The sequence below is a fragment of the Acomys russatus genome, chromosome 22 (genome assembly GCF_903995435.1).
Source record: "Acomys russatus chromosome 22, mAcoRus1.1, whole genome shotgun sequence".
Lineage (NCBI taxonomy): Eukaryota > Metazoa > Chordata > Mammalia > Rodentia > Muridae > Acomys > Acomys russatus.
The window spans coordinates 54,562,153-54,587,413 of NC_067158.1; the positions used below are offsets into that span (position 1 = coordinate 54,562,153).

General features: G+C 44.6%; 1 protein-coding gene across 1 annotated transcript in view; it reads left to right on the top strand.

The window, feature by feature from the left end:
• The window catches only part of Nsun7 (NOP2/Sun RNA methyltransferase family member 7), a 36,277-nt gene extending 14,652 nt beyond the window's left edge, over positions 1-21,625 (top strand). The window contains exons 6-11 of the mRNA XM_051165124.1: positions 1,793-2,003; positions 5,594-5,737; positions 6,345-6,446; positions 8,189-8,306; positions 20,184-20,307; positions 20,925-21,625. Coding sequence (XP_051021081.1) covers positions 1,793-2,003; positions 5,594-5,737; positions 6,345-6,446; positions 8,189-8,306; positions 20,184-20,307; positions 20,925-21,608 — 1,383 coding nt within the window. The 3' untranslated portion in view covers positions 21,609-21,625. The remainder of the gene's footprint in view (positions 1-1,792; positions 2,004-5,593; positions 5,738-6,344; positions 6,447-8,188; positions 8,307-20,183; positions 20,308-20,924) is intronic.
• The last annotated feature ends 3,636 nt before the right edge of the window (positions 21,626-25,261 follow it).

Genomic DNA, 25,261 nt, shown 5'->3' on the forward strand with positions numbered 1-25,261 from the left:
TGCATGCAAGCTAAACACTCAGGCTTATAATAAACCTGAAAAAGTAAAATGATATATCTCTCCTTCATATTCATAAATGGGGAGATTGTTAACAGCTATTTTTTTAAAAGAGTTTTTTGTTTTTTGGCTTGTTTTTTTTTTTTTTTTCTCCTAAGAGAAGATTCAAGAGAAACTACAACGAGACCTTTTCTTCCTTCTATCTCTGGGAAGATACAGTGCCAGTCTACGTAGAAAAAGCAACGTGTAATACTTTCTCATGATCTCTGAGTCACAACCTCAGTCTGTAAGAGACCTGTTATGGCTGTCAATACAGGAGGGTATTGACGTGGAGGACTACACTTCTATTTTTTGAAAATAGGTGTTTTGAAAAAAAGAGAAAATAGGTGTTTTGGGTTGTTTTGGTTTTTTTAAGACAGGGTTTCTTGGGCTGGAGAGATGGCTCAGAGGTTAAGAGCACTGACTGCTCTTCCAAAGGTCATGAGTTCAATTCCCAGCAACCACATGGTGGCTCACAACCATCTCTTCTGGCCTGCAGGCAGAATGCTGTATACATAATAAATAAATAAATAAATCTTAAAAAAAAAAAAAACAAAAAGACAGGGTCTCTCTGTGTAGCCTTGCCTGTCCTGGACTCACTTTGTAGACTAGGCTGGCCTCGAACTCCCAGTGATCTGCCTGCCTCTGCCTCCTGAGTGCTGGGATTAAAGCCATGTGCCACCACGCCTGGCTCTAATAGGTGTATTCTTAAATATACCTATATTCTTTGGTTTTCTTTTTTGTTTGTTTGTTTTTTGTTTTGTTTTTGTTTTAGTTTGATTTTTTTGGAGACAGGGTTTCTCTGTGTAGTCTTGGCTGTCCTGGCCTCACTTTGTAGACCAGGCTGGCCTCAAACTCATAGTGATCTGCCTGCCTCTGCCTCTCAAGTGCTGGGATTAAAGGCGTGCGCCACCACTGCCTGGCTTCACGGTACTCTTTATACGGCCCCGGAACCCTCTCTCTTACTCAGGCTGGCCTCACACCCATGGCAGTACCCCAGCTTCAGCCATTACAGTGCTGCAACTGTAGGGTTGTGCCCCTGTGCCCAGCTTCAGCCTTCACAGTGCTGCGACTGTAGGGTTGTGCCCCTGTGCCCAGCTTCCTTCATAGTGCTGCGACTGTAGGGTTATATGTACCTCTGTACCCAGCTTCAGCCTTCACAGTGCTGTGACTGCAGGGTTATATGTACCCCTGTGCCCAGCTTCCACATATCATTTCTGCCCAGCCTGAGTCAGCAGCAATTTAAATGGTGGGTGTCTTTGAGTCTGAGGCCAGCCTGGTCTACAGTGAGTCCCAGGGTTAAGAGAGCACCCACATCTGCCTTCCCACAGCTGCCTGTAACTACAGCTCCAGACGACCTGACACCTCCGTAGGCACTGACTGCATTGATGTTCACAACCCCCACACAGACACACGCGCACACACATATAACTAAAAACTTTCACAACACAAAATAATGGAAGCTAAGCCATAGTAACCTATAAACCATACTTTGAGAACTTAGAATTGGCCTGTCACTGTACAGAGGATAATTGGTAGACATAATCTAGGTTAAATGAGAAAGCCCTTTGTTCTAAATGTTTGTCAGTTATCTTTGTCAAGTTTCATTTAGACATATATTAATATGCTTTACTTAAAATGGATCAGATATCCTTTCAGAATTCCTACCAAGCACTTGCTTTCATCTGAAGTAAAAATAAGTCAGCTTATTTTTCTGTTACACCCTTTGAATTTCTAATCGTACTGTTCTTTGTAGGACAAGTCTCGAAGCCTTGCTGTCCACTCTGTGAAAGCTTTATTAAACATGGATGACGACATCTTAATGGTCAACACAGGCTCATGGTACACAGTAGCCCACATGGCAATCTTAACAAATAACAACACCTCAAAAATATTTGTATGTGGAATACAATCACAAAAGAAGGATCTTGACATGAGGAAACTTTTCACAAGAATGGGATGTCAAAGTATGTGTGAATATTTATTTGATGATTATTGTTCTACAAGAATTTACAAACATTAAACATGTTTGAATTTACTATGTTTTTGTAGTGAAAGCCAAATGTGAACTATCCTCCTAAAACCCTCACAAATTGGTATCAGGCTGTTTGTGTTTAATAGCTTTCAGTTAAAGTAATTAGCACCTCGGTATTTTGGAATTGAGTTTAATTTTTTCTCTGACATAATAACACCTGATTCAAGGCTTATCACTTAGTAGATAAAAAGACATTAACATAGATGCTTAATTGACAAAGGGAGCACAGGGGAATAGAAATGGAGTATTTTATGCTCCTGTTTTTTTTTTTTAAAGATTTATTTATTAATTATTATGTATACAGTGCTCTGGCTGCATATACACCTGCAGGCCAGAAGAGGGCACCAGATCTCATTATAGATAGCTGTGAGCCACCACGGGGTTTCTGGGAATTGAACTCAGGACCTCTGGAAGAGCAGTCAGTGCTCTTAACCTCTGAGCCATCTGTCCAGCCACCTGTTTTATTTTTAAGTTCTCATTGGGTCATGAAAAGAAATGGCCACATTTTAACAGAGGTTCAGTGAAGCTGAGAAAGTCAACAAAATTGTTTACAGACTCACAGAGCCAGCGAACCAAAAAGTATATAATTGTAGGCTTGACCAGGGAAGATAGCCTGGACATCCAGGATTTTGTTTGGAACACAGAAGTATGGCCTGGGTAGTGACAAGTCCATGGTTCTCAAGGAACTTGAATCTCAGATTTCTTCCATCTTAATCTTTAATTGAATTAAGGGGACCTGGGACTTATGGTAACCAGTCTTAGGCAGGCCCACTTTACCTGCCAGAATCAAGGTAACTTCTCTCTGGAAAAAATTTCTAACTTTCCACTTACCTCCCAAATAGTTCCAAATGCAATATCTAGCACTCAGCTAAGAATAGAAAGAAAGAAGTGACTAAAAAAAAAAAAAATACTAAACTGCAAAGAAAAGAGACTATTATTTTAGCCCTAACCCTGAAGAGTGATAGATATGAATAAAAGAGACCACACTAGACAGGATGAGACCCACTGAGGACTCAGACGCCAACCCTGCCAGCCACGGACTCTCACCAGGACTAAAGGTTATGCTAAGCAGCCTGCAAAAGTCAGGAAGTAAATACTGTAGGCAGCACAGCGCAGAAGTCAGCAGCCAGGGTTGCCATCAGGAACTAGAGGCTGACGGTAAGCTATAGAATGTGAACCATTACACAAGCCAAAAGAAAATTCTGGAAATAAAAAAGTGCAGTGCGCACAATTGAGAACTGAATAGGTTGGGGAGCTCAGTCAGGGGAGCATGGGCATAGCGTGTGTGACGCCCTGGGTTGGATTGCCACTACCAAGTAAAAGAAAGAGAAGAAAGGAAAAGAATTGAGGAGAATGTCAGGCGGAGAAGGGATATGCCCACACATCCATGCACACGCTCCCCACCATATACACATAAATAAAAAATAAATCCTAAAAGAGAAGGCCAAACATACCAGAGCAGGCTGAAGAGGAAAAACAAAGGGGTAAGATTTACTTCACCAGAAATTCTGATAATGTGTAAAGATCTAGAACAATGGATGCCACGCAAGGGTGGCCGAGCCACGCAAGGGTGGCCAAGTAATGCATGGGTGGCCGAGTACCGCAAAGGTGGCCAAGTAACGCAAAGGTGGCTGAGTACCGCAAAGGTGGCTGAGCAATGCAAAGGTGGCCGAGTAATGCAAAGGGCAAAGTCTCCACAAGGCCTGCACAGACAGCGCCTCAGCTGTGGCTGAGGTGACAACGCAGAGTGCTGAGGAATACGTGATCTTTTTCATCAACTCCGATAGAAAGAAAATTGATACTTCATTTCATGGGCACATCTAGAACCTCCTAGAATACATTATGGGAGAAATACTTTATGGCCCCGGGAGACGATTTGACAGTTCTTCAGTAGAATGTGTAGCACACTGTCCATAAGAGATTGATTAACTGGACACCAGAAAAAAGTAAAAATTCTGTGTAGTAATAAAATAAAATGACAAATTACAGTTTGTCAATTTTATCAATAATACTTGAATATTCATATGAATTAACAATAAAAACCACACACTTCAGGCTGGTATAAAATAAAGTGTCAAATTATAGAAGTATATCAATTGATTTTTATCAATAATGCTTAAAAGTTCTTATGAATTAGCAAAAAAAAAAAAAAAAAAACAAAAACAAAAAAAACCCATAGGGCTGGAGAAATGGCTCAGCTGTTAAGAGAACTGCTGCTCTTCCAGAGGTCCTGAGTTCAATTCCCAGCAACCACATGGTGGCTCACAACCATCTGTAATGTGATCTGATGCCCTCTTCTGGCCTGCAGGTCTACATGCAGGCAGAGCACTGTATATATAATAAATCAATCTTAAAAAATAAAATAAAAGACATATACTTCAGCCTGGCAAGATGGCTTCTTGGTTAAAAAGACATGCTGTGCAAGTCTGATGATTTGAGTTCAATGCCTGGAACTTTTATAAAGGTGAAAGATATCCAATGCCCATAATAAGTTGCCTTCTGATCTCCACACATGCACATGCACATGCACATTCTCTCTCTCTCTCTCTCTCTCTCTCTCTCTCTCTCTCTCTCTCTCTCTCTCTCTCTCTCTCTCTCTCACACACACACACACACATCAGGCAGTCCTTAAACCCTTCATCTTCCTGTCCCAACCTACCAAAAGCCAGGATCACAGGCTGTTTTAGTTGACTTCTATTGCTGTAATTAAACACCCTGACAAAAAGCAATTTGGGGAGGAAAGTGTTCATTTTTAGCCTATACTCCTAGGTCACAATCCATCATTGAGTAAAAGTCAGAAGAGGAACTTAGGGCAGGACTCTGGAGGCAGGAACCACAGAGGAAGGCTGCCTACTGGTTCTTGCTCAGCTAGCTTTCTTATACAGCCCAGGTCCTCTTGCCTAGGGATGCTGCTACCCTCAGTGGGCTGGGCACTCCACATCAATCAAGATGCCCCAAAGACAACTTCACAGCCCATCTACTGGAGGCAGTTTTCCAACCGGTGTTCTCCTTCCCAGGTTATCTAGGTTATGTCACGTTGACAACAAAAACTAACAACAACAACAACAACAACACACATACACACAGAGCAGTCGGGATAAATAAGTAATATTTACAAGTAAGTGTTTAAAGGGATTTGTGGCTGCAGAGCTGGCTTAGTGGTTAAGAGCTTGTATCCCTCTTGCAAAGGACCTGAGCAATTCCCATCTCCCAAGTTGGGCTACTTACAGCAGCCTATGATTTCAGTTCTAAGGGACCTGATGCCTTATTCTGGCCCCTGTGAGTAGCCACACACATGACACACCTGCACACATACACGTGCTTAAAATAAGTCTTAAAAAAGAAAGCAAATCATCTGATTAACTTTAGGAGGTTAACAGAGAACAGCTCCCGTTTCTAACTACGTTGCATTTAGTTTCCGTGGGGTTGAGGATTTGGAAGCTATGGTCACATGCTGCATTCAGAGTTTTCATATTTAACACGAGGTATTTGTCTCTTTCTTTTGCTATTTTTCCTTCCTAGATATTGAAATACTTCATGAAACGTTTGTTAGCATTGAAGCAAGGGACCAAAGGCTGCAGAACGTTAAGGTCATCCTGCTGCTGCCTCGTTGCTCAGGGCTAGGCGTTAGTAACCCAGTGGAATTTATTTTAAATGAACATGAAGGTACTTGTTCTGATTTATAAATTAATGAAATTCGTTATAACTCATCAATTTCAACACTGGAGACTAAATCTTTCTTTTTTAAGATTTATTTATTATGTATACAGTACTCAGGTTGCATGTACACCTTCAGGCCAGAAGAGGGCACCAGATCTCATTCTAGATGGTTGTGAGCCACCATGTGGTTGCTGGGAATTGAGCTCAGGACCTTTGGAAGAGCAGTCAGTGCTCTTAACCTCTGAGCCAGCTCTCCAGCCCTGGAGACTAAATCTTATTTTTAAGTTTTCTGTATTTCTCTTCAGATTGGTTGTATTAATTGTCAAAGTGATTTATACAGTTCTTTGAGTGATTATTTCATAGAGACTTGGAGAAAGCCAATATTAAACGTTTTCTATATTCCTTTTGAAAAACAGTAATAAAACTAAACATAATTACCTTTATTGATGTTTCATTTACAGTCAATATTTTAATATTATCAACTGCATTAGTAGGAATTTTCTATGAAAATTTATATTATTAGACAATTGAAAAATAATTTGAAAATAGCAATTTCTGAAAAGCACCTATAGTGTCATATATTAAAAGTATATATTTTCTTTCCAAAATTTAGATACAGGCTTGCTTCAAGACCTTTCTCAAGGTGGTCCACCAGAGGGTAAGCTTCAGATACTTGCTCAGCAGCAGTGTGAACAGCTAACACATGCAATGAAATGTAAGTTCACTGTTAGTGCTAGTTTACTAAGATAGTGTCAGTCTTTGAATCATGAATACACACTTCACCTATTAGAATATAGCGATAACATGTGAGCCACAAGCAACATTTCAAATCCTAATGTCCTCAAATAATGTTCATTTTAATCAACTTAGTTTTAAAAATATACTATCTATATGTAGATATAAAACTATACTAAATTTGCCAATGTAAATTCAGTTATTTAGCATAATGTAATGAATTATTAATGCTGGAGGAAGATAATTAAGTGTGTCTATAACTTTACATTTGTTTGTTTGTTTGTTTGCTTGCTTATAGTCTTGCTGGGGAGCCCACGTAGGCTTTGAGCTCTTCTTTCTCCTGCCTCAGTTTCCCAAGTGCGAGGATTATAGGTACATGCCACTTACCCAGTTCATGACTGTACATTTTCAACTTTTTCACTCTGCACTTTGATTTCTTACGCATGATATAATTCTCCTGTTGTTATTTTGCCCATAACCCGATGGCCTTAATTTGTCCACTCACTTCCACCGCTGTTCTCTACAGTCTCAGCAGGTGGAGTGACATTGTTGAAAGCAATGGGTTTCAAGCAGCGTAAAATCCACAGCCCAGCCAGTGGTCTAAACATCCCAGCACAGAAAGTGCTCTAAGCTGCTGAGCCATCTCGCTGTGCCCAAGATGGCATTTTCTACCTTGGCCCCTGCTCCGCTCTCCTCACTCCTTGTAACCTGGTCAGATGGGCCCCAACAGTCTTTAGAGTGCCAGCCCCACCTCCCTTTCAGGTCCCCTGTACTGGCCTCTTCCTTCCTTAGGTAGTACTGTAGTTGGCTCCTTGTCTGCTCACGGTCTTCTAGATGAGCAGTGTTTGCTACTTTAACCAACAGCTTCTTCTCCGAAAACATTACCCACCCCACTTCATCCATCACCCAAATGGGTTTCCTAGTCATGTTTCACTTTAGTTCATCCTCTGCTAAAAAGTCATCTCCACAGTGGCAGGATTTTTGTCTTTGTTTTTCATCTATGATCTCGAAGGCTAGGGAAGTCCTTGGCATGCGGCGGGTGCTCAGTGAGCATGAACTAATGAGTGGACCACAGCTCATCGCAGTGCCTTGTTTCATGGACAAGAGAGCTGAGTCTTTTGAGTAATTTTTCCAGGTTCACATAGCAGCAAGAAGCAGAGTCGCAATTCCTATTAATGTCTATTTCTAGGGTCCTTTAAACTCATTAGGTGATAGAATGTATGGAGGACAATGGGCTGCGTGTTTCTTTGTGAGTGGAACTAGATTGATCACGGGGACCGAACTCTCATTGATTTTGAACAGTCTAGCTGGATTTACTTTGCTTACCGGTCATTGCTTCCTTTACTAAGGCAAGCTTTTTTTTTAGAAGGAGAGCCACCCGAGGGGGCAGTGAGGCGGCTCAGCAGGGAAATGTGCCTGAGGAATTGAGTTTGATGCCTGGACGCCTGCAGTAGCAGGAGAGGGTCAGCTCCCACAAGCTGTCCTCTGACTACCACATGTGTGCCATGACACGCACACAAACAAATGTAATTTTGAGTTAAAAAATAAAATACAGGGGAGGCACTCCCACATCCACAGACATCCTTCCCATTCATGTTTGGGGCATTACTAACAAATGAGAGTCCGACAACAGCAACTGTGCACGGGGCCACCATGCTGACCCTCTGACAACAGCAACTGTGCACGGGGCCACCATGCTGACCTTATCTTCTTTCAATACAGTTCCTAAGGCTCAAGCAGTCGTCTATTGCACATGCTCTGTTTATACAGAAGAAAATGAAGCTGTTGTTAGAAAAGCACTGGAGTGTCAAAGCCAAGGGATTAAAGTACAACCTTACAGGTAAGGGAAGGACACCCAGCTACTACCAAGCACAGACTTGAAACGACAAGTATGATTTTTAGAGTTATATAAATACATTATGCTTTTTGTTAGAACTTAATATGACCAAACAGCCCCAAATCTTACAGCTTTAAAGTGGAGTCTTGAGAGCTTTTGAATGAATACTTTAGTAGTTTTACATGTGTTTGTGTGTAACTGTGTGCATGCACATGTGTGTGTGCGCGTGCATGTGTGTGCGCACATGTGCAGATGTCGAAGGACAGCTTGTAGGAGGCATTCACGTCTCATGCCATTGCATGTGTCTAGGGGCTGAACTCAAGAGCACCGGGTTGGCAGCCAGCGCTTTTGTCCAGCAAGCCACAGAGCTAGTCTATGAACATTGTATTGCACAGAAAAGAGTCTTTCATTTTTGTTATTGTTAAAGCTAGAGGCATCTGGCTTTGGCTTGGTTGATTCCTAGATAAAATGGGTCCAAATTTCAGATTGTTCTTAGATACATATATCTAAGTAGAGGAAAAATAAGTGTACAAAATATTTGTAGAATGTAGGCAGAAATCTGCATGTGTATTACCTTAAGCACTTTTAGTATTTTGTACCCACTGAGAAAGTCATTAAAAAAAAAAAAAAGACATGGGTACCTATGGCAGCTTCCAAGCAAAATACAGCAGTAAAGTTAGGGGGGGGGGAGAGGGAGGGAGAGAGAGAGAGAGAGAGGGAGAGAGAGAGGGAGGGAGAGAGCCAGAGAGAGAGAGAGAGAGAGGGAGAGAGAGAGGGAGGGAGAGAGAGAGAGAGAGAGAGAGAGAGAGAGAGAGAGAGAGAGGAGAGAGGGAGAGAGAGAGAGAGAGAGGGAGAGAGAGAGAGGGAGAACACATTGACATTACAGCCTGGGACCGTATGATGACTCCCAGCTTAGTCTCCAGCCCTTGTAGGGATGAGGAAGGAGGGGGCTGCTGTCTGAGCCAGCCTGGGCTACATAGAGAGACCTCTCTCACAAAACCAATACTAAGGTCTGGGGATACAGCTCAGCTGTAGAATGCTTGCCTAGTATACTAGAAGTTCTTGGTTTAATTTCCAGTTACTGCCCAAACAAACAAACAAATACTAAGTAATTCAAAACAAAGAGAGTACGCGCTGTGGAGATCAAGAACTCTAAGGATAAGTTTGTCAAGACTGTGATGATGAATTAAACGTCTATTTTCATGCTGTGATTCTTTTTTTCAGCATCTCACAGTCTGCTCTGTCCTCTCAACTCGATATTTTCCCATTTTTCATCTCACCATCTGACAAGTTAGTCACGCCAACATCTCCTCCTTGTGACTGTCCTTTCCTATGTAGATACTTCTGTTGATAGCTGTCCTTGCTGGCGTTTTAATTGTGAAGAAACTACATGGCCAAAAGCAAGTTGGGGAGGAAAGGGTTTGTCTGCCTTAACTTCCAAACCACAGCCCAGGAGGCAGGAGCTGCTCACCCATTTGTTCTTCACGGCTTGTTTCCACAGCTCTCTTATAGAGCCCAGGACCACCAGGCCAGAAATGGCTCCACCCACAATCAGCTGGCCCCTTCTCCTTCAATTATTGATTAAGAAAATGCCCTATAGCTGGCTCTTATGGAGACATTTTCTCAATTGAAGTTCCCTCATTTCAGATGACTCTAGATTGTGACAAGTGGACATAAAAATAGCCAGCATAACTGATCCCTTGTCAATTTGACACACAAGTCTACCGCTGCTAAGCTATAACTTTCCCTTTCTTCTTTACCTCAAAGATCACACAAGAATAGCAACATTACAATATATACATTAAAATTTTAAAGTTCCAAGTCATTACAAATTTAAATATTGGACCTGGAGAGATGACTCAGTTGTTAAGAGCACTGACTGCTCCTCCAGAGGTCCTGAGCTCAATTCCCAGCAACCACATGGTGGTTTACAGCCATCTATAATGTGATCCAATGCCCTCTTTTGGCCTGCAGGCATACATACAGATAGAGCACTCATATACATACAATTTTTAAAAATTAAATACTTAAAATGTCAGTCTTTTTAAAATATTCAAAATCTTTAAAATATTGTCTCTCTTAAAATACAAAATCTTTGTAAAACTCCAAAATCTCTTTTGAAAAAAATGTTAATGATTAATTTTAATTTTATGTGCATTGACGCTTTGTGCGTGTCTGAGTGAGGGTGTCGGATTCTCTAACTGGAAGTCACAGACAGTTGTGAGCTGCCATGTGGGTGCTGGGCATTGAGTCTAGGTCCTCCAGAAAAGCAGACAATGCTTTTAACCACCGAGCCATCTCTCCAACCTCTCTAAAATCTCTTGAAAAGTTAGTCTCTCAACTGTGGGTTTCATTAAAATAAAAATTAAGTTAAATACCTTCTCACTTCAAGAGGGAAGAACCAGGCACAGTCACAATCTGAACGAAGCAAAATCGAACTCCAGCAGTGTAAATAACTCAGTGTTCAGTGTTTTGGGACTCACGTCTTCTGGGCTCCTCCCGGGGGATCTGATCGCCACCTCTAACCACCGCAGCACACACAGCGTGTGGTCTATACTCAGGAAGGCTCCGCTCCACTGCTGGTGCCTTCTTGGCTGTTGTCCCACGGTGCTGGCATCTCCAAAATGCTGGTGTCTTCTGTTGCAACTGAGCTTCTTCATCAATAGCCTTGCCTGGGCTCCCTTCCTGGCGCCAACCTCAACCTCTCTATGTGTCCTCTTTAATTCTGGGCCCTCAACTGCTACTGAGGCTGCAGCCTCACCAAAGGCCTCTCCTGGCTTCTCACAGCACCACACCTCAGCTACTCTCTATCAACCCTTTTCATGCCTTCAAAACCAGTACCACCTGCCAGGTGATTCTCTTACTACCAAGTTTGTCTGCCAGCTCGCCGTACAATGTTGGCCACCTCTGACAGCCTCCGTGTGCTGATGGCCAGCAAACACTTCCAGAAGATCTCACTTCAATCAGTGATGCTGGTCTCTTCTTAATCACCACTGTTTCCTCAGCTCCAGCTAGCCGGCATCAACTACCTCAGTGCAACACAGGTTTCATGTTATGGCACCAGTTTCTTGTTAATCGCAGCTGCTCCTTCAGATGTGGCAGTGTGAGTCGGGGAAACCCTTTCCTCTCCATGTTGCTTTTGGTCATGATGTTTGGTCATCTGTTCAGATAACCAGAGCCACAGAATCTTAGGTCAAAACAGTAAGTGTGTGAGGGCCCTGATAGTTGTAAGTTACTCTCAAACGTCACTCTGGAACCTCACAGGCCAGGCACTTCTCTCAACGCTCTGCTCTTCCGGGCTTCCACAGAGCAGTTCATTAAAGCGTTGAATGCTTTTTTTTTCAACAGGGTTTCTCTGTGTAGCCTTGACTGTCCTGGACTCACTTTGTAGACCATGCTGGCCTCGAACTCACAGAGATCCACCTGCCTCTGCCTATCGAGTGCTGGGATTAAAGGCATGCACCACCACGCCCGGCTAAGCTTTGGATACTTAACAGCTTCTCCAGCTCAAAGTTCCAAAGTCCCTCCACAAACACACAGTCAGGCCTGTCATAGCAACACCACATTATTTTGGTACCAATTTCCATCCTAGTTAAGGTTTCTATTCCTGTGCTGAAACATCATGACCAAAAGCCACTTGGGGAGGAAAGGGTGTCTCTGACGTACAATTCCTCATCATCCGTCATTGAAGGAAGTTGAGGCGGGAACTCAAAACAGGCAGCAATGGGGGCGTGTGTGTGTGTGTGTGTGTGTGTGTGTGTGTGTGTGTGTGTGTGTGTGTGCGTGTGTGTGCGCGCGCGCACACACAGGAGCTGCTGCAGAGGCCGTGGAGGGTATTGCAGAGGCCGTGGAGGGGTGCTGCTGCAGAGGCCGTGGAGGGGTGTTGCGCAGAGGCCGTGGAGGGTATTGCAGAGGCCATGGAGGGTATTGCAGAGGCAGTGGAGGGGTGCTGCTGCAGAGGCAGTGGAGGGGTGCTGCGCAGAGGCCGTGGAGGGTATTGCAGAGGCCGTGGAGGGGTGCTGCTGCAGAGGCCGTGGAGGGGTGCTGCAGAGGCTGTGGAGGGGTGCTGCAGAGGCCGTGAAGGGGTGGTGCTGCAGAGGCCGTGGAGGGGTGCTGCAGAGGCCGTGGAGGGGTGCTGCGCAGAGGCAGTGGAGGGGTGCTGCGCAGAGGCCATGGAGGGGTGCTGCGTAGAGGCAGTGGAGGGGTGCTGCGTAGAGGCAGTGGAGGGGTGCTGCGTAGAGGCCATGGAGGGGTGCTGCACAGAGGCCATGGAGGGGTGTGATGGCAGAGGCCATGGAGGGGTGCTGCTCAGTAGCTTGCTCTCATGACTTGCTCAGCCTGCTTTCCTGTTAGCCCAGAGCTAGCATCACTCACAAGGGGCTGGGCCCTCTCTCAGCAATCACTGATTAAGAGAACATCCTACAGCTGGATAATATGGAAACACTTGCCTCCTCTCAGACAATCTAACGTGTGTCAAGTTGACACTAGACTCCGGAACAGTTGACAGTCAACCTCATGTCCCAAGAGTCCTGAGTATCATAGTAGCTAAGTTACCACCTGTCAACAAAGAGCCACCGTTATGGCAAGGGCATCACCAAATCAGTGGTTGCACATGTACAGTTCCTGATTTATTTATTTATTTATTTATTTATTTATTTATTTATTTATTTTGATTTTTTGAGACAGGGTTTCTCTGTGTAGCTTTGACTGTCCTGGACTCACTTTGTAGACCAGGCTGGCCTCAAACTCACAAAGATCCACCTGCCTCTGCTTCCTGAGTGCTGGGATTAAAGACATGCACCAACACCGCCTGGCATATTTCCTTTTTTTTTTTTTTTTTTTACTAGCTCAAACTTATTTAGTTCATTTTAAACTTGAGCTATTGGCCCATGTAAACGCCTTACTTATTAAAATCTCATGTGTAGGCTGGGCAATTGCTCAGTTGGTAAAGTGACTGACATGTAGGCCTAAGGGCCTGAGTTTGGATCCCCAGTGCCCTTGTAAAAAGACTTGCATAGCTGCCGCATGTGCCCATAATCCCAGTACAGGTATAGCGGCAGGAGGGCAAGTTGGAGGCATGAAAATCCCATGATTTTGCTAGCCAGCCAGTCTTAGTCAACCAAGGAACTCCAGGTTCAGTCAGTAACTGGATCTCAAAGAAAAATAAGTTGAGAGCAATATAGGCCAGTGTCAATCTCTGACCTCCATAGAAGCGTGTTTGGACACACACACCTCTCCCCATGCATGCGCCAGCCTGTATACACATACCAATCTAATGTGTTAGAGGTATTAGCCTAAAAAGCATGTCTTAGGGCTGGAGAGATGGCTCCGTATTTAAGATGCACGTTCTGTTCCCAGCACCCACATAATGGCTCACAACTAAGTGTAACTCTGGTTCCAGGGGACTCAACGCCTTCTGACTTTCGTGAACTTTAGAATGAATGTGGTGCACATACTTACATTCAGGCACATACACATAAAAATATTTTTTGAAGAACCTCTTAGATATAACCATTTTAAAGTTTGATTTATAGTCTAGATTTTTCTAGCTCAAAAGAATGTGCATAGTTTAATTTTTTTTTTTTCTGCAACAGAGTTTCCTCTGTGTAGCCTTGACTGTCCTGGACTCACTTTGTAGACCAGGCTGGCCTCGAACTCACAGTGATCTGCCTGCCTCTGCCTCCTGAGTGCTGGGATTATAGGTGTGCACCACTGTGCCTGGCTCATAGTTTAAATTTTAATTGTCATTGCCAAGTTATCCAACAAATAGTCACTTAAAACTTTATTTTATGTATATGAGGGTTCACCTGCATGTGTGTGTGTGTGTGTGTACCACATGTGTGCTGGTGCCTGCAGAGGCCACAGGAGGGTCAGATCCTCTGAAACTGGAGTTGTGAATATTTGTGAACTGATATGTGGATCTTGGAAACTGAGCCCAGGTCCCCTTCAAGACCAGCAAATGAGCCGAACTGTGGTGGCGCACACCAACATGCAAAGGCAGAGGCATCTTGTTCACTGTGAGTTCAAGGCCAGCCTGGTCTACAAAGTGAGTCCAGGACAGCCAAGGCTACACAGAGAAACCTAGTCTTGGAAAGAGAGAGAGAGGTGGGGGGAGGGAGGGAGGGAGAGAGAGAAGCAAATGGTTTTATATGCTGAAACATCTCTTCAGTTCCCCAAATAGTCACTTTTACAAATCTGTTTCCTGTGGCTTTATAAGTGCTGGGCGTTATTGGACATACACCTTTCCCAGTCTGAAGGGCGAGAAGATTCACTTTCTTTGCTGGTTACACTTGTGTTTACCTATTTCTGATGTTGCGTATGTTTCCATCTTACTGACTGAGCCACATAGTGCAGGGAGTAAAGAATGAGATTCTAGAATAGAAGCCTGCTAACATTAAAACAAAACCAAAAACAAATATGTACCATAATTTAAAAAATAACTCTAAAGTTAATATCTAACATTTTCAGTGTAAATTTATATAATTATAAAAACATTTTCCTAGAATATTTATTATTTTAAGAATATTATGTACAGGTTTTGAATACATTTCTCTTAATACAAAAATTCTATTAATTTATTTGGATTTACAGTAAGCTTCATAATTTGACTTGTGGAAAAACAACACATTTATTACTTGTTTTATAAAATGTAAAACCAGCTTTTATTTTCAAAATCAAATTTACCATGTCAAAGAAGTCTTATTCTGATTCAAATGAACATGTTAGCATGATCTTGTGACTTATAAACTTTAATCTAAGAGACATAGAAATAGAGATTAAAAATGAATAGAAATACCAGTGAGTAGAAGAAACTCTTTCTTTGGGGAGTAGTTGGAAAAATCTGAAGAGATCTCTGCTAAACCCCCACTCATCATTCATTGCCAGGCTCTCTGCTGTGGGCAGCCAGGAAGCAGCAGAGACTCAGCTTCTCCAAAGGGGGGGTGTAACCAACAGTAACAGCTCTCCTTGCCCCTCAGCAAACACTTTTGAAACTGTGGGAACACCATTATGAAAGTGGACATCTTGTCGGCTATTTTAAATACCAACCAGGAGAGGGAAGTAGAGAGAGGGTGGATGGTCCGTTGTTCAAGAACACCACTTAGCGGAATCTGAGACCCTCTTAAAAATCCCCACCTTGGGAGGCGAGCGAGATGGCTCGGTGGATAAGAGCACAGTCTGTCTGTAATGAGATCTGGTGCCCTCTTCTGGCCTGCAGTTGTACATGCAGGCAGAACATTGTATAATAAATAAATAAATAAATAAATAAATAAATAAATAAATAAATCTTTAAAAATAAAAAAAATCCCCACCTTGGGCTGATGAGATAGCTCTGTGGTCAACAGAGCTTGGCGTGCAGCCATGAGCATCAGAATTCAGATCCCAGCAGCCACATAATAAGTCTAGTGTTGTGCATACCTGTGTACGTACACACACACACACACACACACACACACACACACACACACGCACGCGCACACACACCCCAATCAAATAAAAAGTCTTACCAAAAGCTGCGCTTGGCAGTCCATGAGGACATTACCCAAGTTCTGCTTTGGTATGAGAGAAGTTAGCCACACTCTTGAGGTTGTTTACCTCCCTGGCGATGTTAAACACATGTACTTAAACAAGGGCATTGTGAGTGGGTGTATTTTTTAAAAAAATCTACTTTATCTGGGTTCTTATATCTACCACCCTTCTCCGCCCCAATGCCTTCAACCAGCCAACATTAGGGAGGCGAGAAAAAAGGTTAGAGGGAAAAGTGGGTAGACCTCTTTGGACTACTTCCTGATGATTAGGGCCATTGGGTTCCTAGGGGGAAAGTCCAATCTTTGCCCGGCAGTCCAGAAAACCAGCAATAGCAAACGCAGCGTCACAACAACGGCGGGTACCAGCAGCAGCTCTCACAGGCCCTCTCAGGGCTCTCCCGTTTATCCTCTCTCAGGCACTCCCAGAATTAAACAATCTGCATCTGGCACAAATTATGCCCCTGCCAGAGCATGAGACACTTTATAGTCAGCTTCCATGGACAATCTGAAACAGCCTCATATCCCACACCTGGGATTAAAACCAAAACATTTGGTTTTTAAAGAAGCCACTACAGAGAGGAGGGAAATGTGCGTGTAATACAGAGTCACTGGCATTGCTTGGATTACTTGCTCACCGCAGTGGGTCTTTGTTGGGACCGAACAGCATGAACAGTACTTGACCCAGAGAAAATACCCAATAATTAAAATTACCATGGTAACTAACTTGTAATTTGCATGTTTCATGTAGCTGTTTTCCAACTAGATAACTAATCTTTTAACAGTTTGTTACACAGTAAGAGCATGAACATCTTTATATAAATCGCACATATTTCATATTATTGCTTATTTTTTCTTATTCTATTCTCTCTCCTTTCTCACTTTCTCCCTTCCTTTCCAGTATTGGAGATTAAACACAGGGCTTTACACTTGCCACTATACCTCCACCTCCCATGTAATTTCATTTGAAATTTTTTTTATTAAAAACTTGAAAGCTGGGTGTGGTGGCACACGCCTTTAATCCCAGCACTCAGAGAGGCAGAGTCAGGTGAGTTCTAGGCTAGTCCGGTCTACAGCAAGTTGCAGGACAGCCAGGGTTAGGCAGAGAAACCTTGTCTCAAAAAACAAAACAAAAACAAAAACAATAGGAAACAACAACAGCAACAGCAAAAAACCCTTGAACTTTTTCCTTTACAGATAATTGCTCATGTGTGGTTCTGGAGATCCGGCGTCCTGTGAGGGTGGTGTCAGGGTTGGTCCTTGTAGAGCCTGTGGTGGAGAACGTTCCATGCTTCTGGTAGTTGCTGGCAATCCCCGGCAATGAGCCCACAGTTGAGTCTCTGCTCCTGTACTCACAGCCTCTCCCTGCACTCTGGTGCCTTTCTCTTCTTACAGGGACTCAGTATTAGATTTCGGGTTCTGTAAGTCAAGTGGATCTGTTCTCCAACAAAGTCTCATCCCGAGGCATTGAGTGAACTTAGATTTTGGGAGTGATGGTGTCCCTTGCAGAACAGGCTATCCTGCGGTTCATTTGCAAAGCCCACTCACCCTGCTCAACACCTCCAGGAGCCTTTCTCTCTATTCCAGGGTCAATCATTAGTCCGCACTCTCATATGTCACCATCCAGATCAGAGGAGAACAAGACTGTGGGTTGTGAAGACATTTTATAGTTAAAGAAATAGGCGATAAACCGGAACCCAGAAGGCACTTTGTAGGGATAACTTCTGGAAGATGGATCTCTGAGCTTGAGGCCAGCCTGGTCTACATACTTCTAGGCTAGCAAGGGCTACATAGTGAGACACTGTCTCAAAAACAGACACACTGGCTTTGTCTTCACAGTGGATCTCAGGTGATCTGCTTAGCCTCAGAAACCATCACCGGCTGTAAGGTCCGTAGGAGCACAGAGGCCTCTCGCCTACAGAGCGAGTCCCATGGCTCTCTGGTGGGTCATTACAGGTCATACATATGTGGCCCTTCCCCAGGTGACACATCCTCACTCGCCCTTGTCCCAGCCACACGAGGGACACACAGCACACTTCAGGCTCTCACTCCTCCTCATTCTCCCTGCTGTTTCAGAAACTTCTAATCTTCTGGCCGCAGCTTCGGCGCCTCTACTCCTGCAAAGCCTTTCTATTTGCTCGCTCTCGTGGTTGCTGTTAGCTGCCGCCCATAAACTCTGTCCGCCCATAAGCTTTGTCTCTATGTCCCTCAGCATTCATCCTTGGCCTTATTTCTATTATCGTAAGTTGATTTATTTGCCTAATGTGTTAACTGAGTTACGCTTTTATTCATCAGTAGTGATTAAGGACACGCACCTAGTTGGCAAATAATGCAATAAATATAAGTTTAAGATTATTTTTCAACTCCACAGTAGAGCTAGGAAATTCCTTTGGTTAAATATATTCCAACCTCCAAATATGGAAATATTAAGTATCACTATCAAAATAGGTGATTACCACAGTCAAAAATATATGACACCATAATCATAATGTTTAATAACACAATGTGAACACAAGTATCTCTTATTTATAAGTAAACTTGCTATTGAGTGAGAAATTAAATATGAAAGACAAAATTATAAGCATATGAATAATTAAAAGTTTTATATTTGTGTTAGAAAGTCTTTCTTTTCGTTTTTCGAGACAGGGTCTCTCTGTGTAGCCTTGGCTGTCCTGGACTCGCTTTGTAGACCAGGCTGGCCTCAAACTCACAGTGATCCACCTGCCCCTGCCTCCCAAGTGCTGGGATTAAAGGCGTGTGCCACCACGCCCGGCTCTAGAAAGTCTTTCTTATACATGTTTCTTTTGTGGCCCAGGCTGTATCTTAGGCCTCAAACTCACTATCACCTTGAGAACGACCTTGAACTCTGTGTGCGTAAGAGCATATGTGGTGTCAGAGGGTAACTTGGGAGACAAGTTTGCTTCTTCCATTCTGTGTGTCTGGGAATTGAGTGCAGGTCATGAGACTTGTGCTTTTACCCGCTGAACCCTCTCCCCGGCCCTGTTGGTTGTTTTTTTGTTTTGAGACAGGGTCTTTTTCTGCCCCCGAGACAGGGTTTCCCTGTGTAGCCTTTGGCTGTCCTGGACTCACTTTGTAGACCAGGCTGCCCTCGAACTCTCATCCATCTGCCTGCCTCTGCCTCCAAGTGCTGGGATTAAAAGTGTGCACTATTGCGCCCGGCTGGGATAGGGGTCTTGTGTAGCTCAGGAGCTGACCTTGTACTTGCTATGTCGTGACCTTGAACTTCTGTTCCGCCTGTCTCTACTTCCCAAGTGTCATGGTCTCCAGTTCATGCTGTGCTAAGGCGCAGGCCACCCAGGGCTTCCTGTATGTTAGGGACGCTTGCGACCGCCTGCACCGCATCTGCAGTCCCAGCATTACCCATCTGTGATTGCTGTACTCGCCTAGTTTGATAGCACATTAATTAATCCTTAGGGAGCTTTTCAGTTTGTAAAAAGGTTGTTATTCTTGGTGCCGTTATTTAGAGACTTTGGAAGTATAATAAATTATGAAGACAGTTTCAGCCTTTTTCCTTTTTCTTTTCTTTTTTTCTTTTTCGAGGCAGGGTCTCTCTGTGTAGCTTTGGCTGTCCTGGAACTCGCTCTGTAGACCAGGCTGGCCTCAAACTCACAGATCTGCCTGCCTCTGCCTCCCGAGTGCTGGGATTAAAGGCGTGCACCACCACTATGCCCGGCCTTTGCCTTTTTTCTTATTTGAGATTTTAATTTAAGGGATTGGTGAAACAGAAAGTAGAGTTGAGGCGCACTCCCCAGAGGGTAGAGTTGAGGCGCACTCCCCAGAGGGTAGAGTTGAGGCGCACTCCCCAGTGGGTAGAGTTGAGGCACACTCCCCAGTGGGTAGAGTTGAGACACACTCCCCAGTGGGTAGAGTTGAGGCACACTCCCCAGTGGGTAGAGTTGAGACACACTCCCCAGTGGGTAGAGTTGAGACACACTCCCCAGTGGGTAGAGTTGAGGCGCACTCCCCAGTGGGTAGAGTTGAGGCGCACTCCCCAGTGGGTAGAGTTGAGGCGCACTCCCCAGTGGGTAGAGTTGAGGCACACTCCCCAAAGGGTAGAGTTGAGGCACACTCCCCAATGGGTAGAGTTGAGGCACACTCCCCAAAGGGTAGAGTTGAGGCACACTCCCCAGTGGGTAGAGTTGAGGCACACTCCCCAGTGGGTAGAGTTGAGGCACACTCCCCAAAGGGTAGAGTTGAGGCGCACTCCCCAGTGGGTAGAGTTGAGGCGCACTCCCCAGTGGGTAGAGTTGAGGCACACTCCTCAGTGGGTAGAGTTGAGGCGCACTCCCCAATGGATAAAGAGCCGTTTCAACCACTGAACTTTTCTCTATTGCAGGCTCAGTCCTCCGGTCCTTCCACTGTGCTCCTTAAGAGAAATACAACTCTCTACAGACAAATTTTTTAGAGTGGAACCGTCCAACCTCACCAATGGTTGTTTTCTTTCTATTTTAACCAGAGAGGTAAGAAGGAAGAAAACTCCCAACCCATGACATGCTTTGGAATTGAAAACAACAAACTCTCGTCATAGGAAGCCACTCCATGACCATTTCACAGTGGTTGCTTTTATCTCACAAATACTGAAGGGCAAGAAAGGACTGTCGCTGTCCGGCAAAGCCCCGCTCCCCATGCGTCTCCTCTTTGGCTTGCCCTCCACTCCAGCTCCCCCAGCAGCCTGCCAACTGTCCAGTGTTCTTCCATAACATATAAGAAATAAGCAGTGTAATTCTTTTTATTTTATGTGCATTGGTGTTTACCTGTATGTATATCTGCAGGTGCCAGATCTTGGAGTTACAGACAGTTGTGAGCTGCCATGTGGGTGCTGGCAACTGAACCAGGGTCCTCTGGAAGAGCAGTCAGTGCTCTTAACCACTGAGCCATCCCTCCAGGCCAGCAGTGTAATTCTAAAGGTTTATAAACGGGGAAGTTGAACTAAGGAAAAAAATCACTTGTCAGGGTTTATGAGTTGTGTTAGGGAGTAAGGCCTAAAAAACATTTGCCTTAATATGTTTTAATTTTCACTAAGTCACTGACAAATGATAGCGACCTCCCATGTTAATGACTGCGGCTCTCATTGCAGCGAGACCCATCCGAGACAGTGTCTGTGAAAGACGTTCTGGCCCGAGCTGCAGCCAAGGGTCTCCTGGATGGGGTTGAGGTTGGGAAGTCATCCAAACGGGAGAAGAAGAGGAAGAAATCCAAAACAGCACTGCCCAAACCTTCTGGGAACGATAACAGCATCCAAATGAAAATCACCGAGTTCCTGAATCGAGAAAGTAAAGCGAGCACGAGCACGACCCGGGGCGAGAGCGCGAGCCAGGGCGAGAGCACGAGCCAGGACGAGAGCACGAGCCGGGGCGAGATGCTAACAGCCAAAACCCCTCTCCCGCAGAAAACCGTGCCTCAGCTGGGAGCTCCCTCCCAGATTCGAAAGCCCAGCAAGCCTGCCACCAGCCCTTCCACAACCACCGCGCTGGTGAAGAGCTCTATGCCTTCCAGGCCGACACACTTGGGGAGGCCTCGGCCAGAAGGCAAAGTGGTTCCTCTGAAATCCGTTGAAATCGTTTTGCCCCCAGTAATGTTCCCGTTCTCAAATCCTCAGGGGCTTAGATCGCAGCTGCCAGTAAACCATTTTTATTGCCGCTTCGTTGGCTCGAAGGCCGGTGGGCCCGCCTATGTGGCATCGGCAGTACCCCGAAGAGGGGAGAAGCCCAAGGGAAGCGCGCCTTCCTCCCTCCTCAGGCACCCGCGACCATGGCTTTGACTGTGTGGCCCTTGTCACAGGGCAGGGCGGCTAGGATTTCCTCACGTTTGGATGCTGTTTTTCATAAGATACAAGTGCTTTTGGCCACTTGGTATCTTCTAATACAATAACCTCCAGAGATTGAAGACGGATGAGAGATGATAATGGAGGGGACCGAGTGAGCAGAATTCCGTCGTCATCAGCTCAGCACTGCAGACTGGGTCAGCTGTTAGAACTTGTCTCAGTCTTGGGAGTTTCAAGTGTGGACTAAGCGCAGCTGTCTCACCTGCAGGGAACACAGTACCCGCTCCCAGCAGACTGCTTTGCAGACTTCATGGCGGGGCCTGGGACAGAGTTCTCACACACAAAAGGACGCTCGCCTTCCCTGCCCGGGGGAGCTCTAGCCAGGAGCCTGAGACCACTCCTTAGCCAGGCCTTTACGGTAGCAGAAACCTCTTGAATCCCAATAGAGGCCAGCTCTTTCCTTAAGCACCCCACTGTCTTTGAGATGGGGCGTGGTGTGCCAGGAGGTCCTCTTACCCACTGAGCTTCGAGCAGGAGGAGGAAGCACAGGAAATCCCGAGTGCCAGGTGTGCACAGTCCAGAAGTGCATTCAGAAAAAAAGAAAAAAAAAAAAGAAGAAACAAACAAACAAACAAACCAAAACAAGCAAGAAGAAACGTTTCCGGAGAACTTGCAGAATCCCGCGTAGACTGAGCACGGTAACCCTGCCTTCTGTTTACGCCAGACATCATTGGAGACAGGACAGGTTTCTACCTACGGAGTCTCATTCTGAGGAAGAGGTTTAACTGTTGAACACAAGTGACATATCATTGAAGAAACTCAAAGGTTTCTGATTCTATGCAAAGATCAGGTGACACAGCCAAATGTACAAGTCATTTCAATAGCACACAGTGATCAAACCTTGGTAACTCATTTCCGATGCACAATTAAAATATATTGTAGTACTATGTTAATTACATTAAATGTCAATTACTCTTAGCTATATTAACAATTGCCTACCAATACTGACACGATTATCATTTCTGGGTCTGATTTTTTTTCATCATGGCAACAGAAATTGTTTGACATTAAATAAAGTTGTGACTACAAATCTTACTTTTAAAAAGTTCAGAAACATTCAGAGTTTGAATGTCAAGGTTTATCTTCAGATTTCAGTCATGTAGAACTTCGAGTTCTAAACGCTCTGTGCGGGTTGCAGACCGGGGTCAGCTTCAGCCCTGGTGGTCTCGCTCGTCTCACTTAAAGAATGGGTGGGTTTGGTTTTCCATAGCAAACTTTCCTTAAAATCCGCGAGAGAAGAAAAAGAGTTTCGTACTTCAAGAGGTTTAAACTCATATTCCAAAGAACTCCTGTTAGCTGACTCTTAAAAAGCCAGGCTGTAGGAAGCAGGCAGAAGGGCTCTGGGCCCCCTAGCTTAGCTGCACAGTAGGGTCCTGTCTCTGCACTTGCTTAGCCTGGACGGGGTGCCAGTTAAGCCCACACTGCTTCCGGTGCTAAGATATTTTACCATGATATAAACTACGAATCTCTTCAAATAATGTGTTTTAAGGTGCAGCCCAGGAGTGGGAGCTAGGCCCGAACGGGTTTGAAATGACTATTTTCAAGCGTGTTTTCTGGGCTAACCCTCTATGCTGCTGAGGCTCAGGGTATTTTCTTATCTCTAGCACCACGTGACTTTTGGTACCACCTGTAGCCACGTCAGGGTCTCCTACTGTATCCGGGCACCGCACTGTTCATGGAGGCTCTGGATGGCGTCGGTCGTCAGTTAGGCCTGTGTGCTCTCCTTTGGAAGGTCTCTAGAGAAGATGCACTCAAGCATTTACTGGTACAGGAAGGAAAACAGCCGGGCGTGGTGGCGCACACCTTTAATCCCAGGACTTGGGAGGCAGAGGCAGGCAGATCACTGTGAGTTCGAGGCCAGCCTGGTCTACAAAGTGAGTCCAGGACAGCCAGGGCTACACAGAGAAACCCTGTCTTGAAAAACCAAGGAAAAAAAAAAAAAAAAAAAAAACCGAAAAAAAAAACCAACCAACCAAACAAAAAAAAAAACCAAACTCTAGTGAAGATTGCTGACCACACTGTCTTTTAATTGGTATTTTATTTTCTTGAGTTTCTTAGTGTTGCCAAAGAGGGGGAAAAAAAATCAGGCTACTAGTATTTAATTAAACATTGCAGTAACAACCCATGTTTTTATTTATTTTCTTTGTGGTGCCCGGGAGTGAACCCAGAGCCTCAGTCACACAAATTCAGATTTTTACCTGAAACTGTTTGCCAGTATAAAGCCTCTGCCAGCAGCAGGAAAGGAACGTGCTCACGGGGAGTTGTCTTTCACAGCATGCCAGAAGGTGCAGTGTGGTGGCACACACTTGTAATCCCAGTACTCAGGGGGCCGGGGCAGGGGGATTGCCATGAGTTCAAGGCCAGCCTGGGTTATATAGTGAGATCTCTCTCCAAGACAAGACAACACAACAGCACAGCAAATGGGCAAAGCTTGGGCAGATACTTTTGTTTGTCTTCCGTCTGCCAGGGGGTTAACGCAGGAGCAGTGACCTCCTGCCACAGCCTTCCACTTTGGGTTTAACCCACTTCCCACCCTTGGTCCCCTCCTCACCAGGACGAGAAGCAGACTTTTGTGTGTGTGCTGAAATACCTCAATCCTAAAAGACTGCCTACAGAAAATTCCAAATGATGACTTAGGAGGGGCTCTGCGTCCGGTGTGCGCCAGCTCTCTTTACTAACCAAAACAGTCAAGGCGACCTACTCCCCAGTCATTAGCAACTGGGAAAACGCCAGGCTAATGACGAAAGCAGAATGTTACATTACTAAAATGATTTTTAAAAAAAGTTTAATTTGACATAAGAATAATACAAAAATAAAATAACTACGTAGAGACACCAGTCCGCATTTCCGCTTCTTCTAAGGGTGTGGCCGTGCTGTCAGATAAGTGAGACAAAGGTTGTGTGTGTGTGCAGCTACATTTATTCTCACAGCATTTACATGAAAATGTATGAACGTGTGGCCAAGGTGGCTGTCTGGTGAAAGCCAAGACGGTTGCCTAGAAGTGTAAACCTTCCCCCCCACTGCAGTTCCAGCGTTAAGCCACTGAGCCACACCCCCCGTGTAAACACATCAGATGTTAGGTTACACCCAGCCAACTAGAGAGCTTTTGGGTTGACTAAATTGTGCTAATGTCAGGGAGACATTTTTCCACGTGGATTTTGAAATCCTGTGTTGCCAATGCTCACAAAGCAAGTGCACCATACACCAAGGGAAGTTTTGGTGCTACAAATGAGTGGCCCGGTTTTGAGTAGTTTGTTATGTGTCCTTCTTAAACGTCTAATGTGGATTAAAAGAAAAAGTAGCCATGCCAACAGTTGTATCGCCAAGAATTTGTTTTAATGGAAATGGGTCTGACGTCCCTTCATGCAATAAGACAGACAAACAAACAAAACAATGGTTCTAAATTAGCTATGGGTGGTCTTAAACTCAGGTGGAAACAAAGGGCATGTGGCTATATGTGTATTTTTTTATGAAATCACGCGCGTTGTGAAGGATATAAAAAATGAAGCACCGCACAGTGCCTTAGTCTGCAAAGTAAATTTCTTAGCCATAGGCATGTCGGCTGCCCGTTGGCACTGCCAAGGAGCACG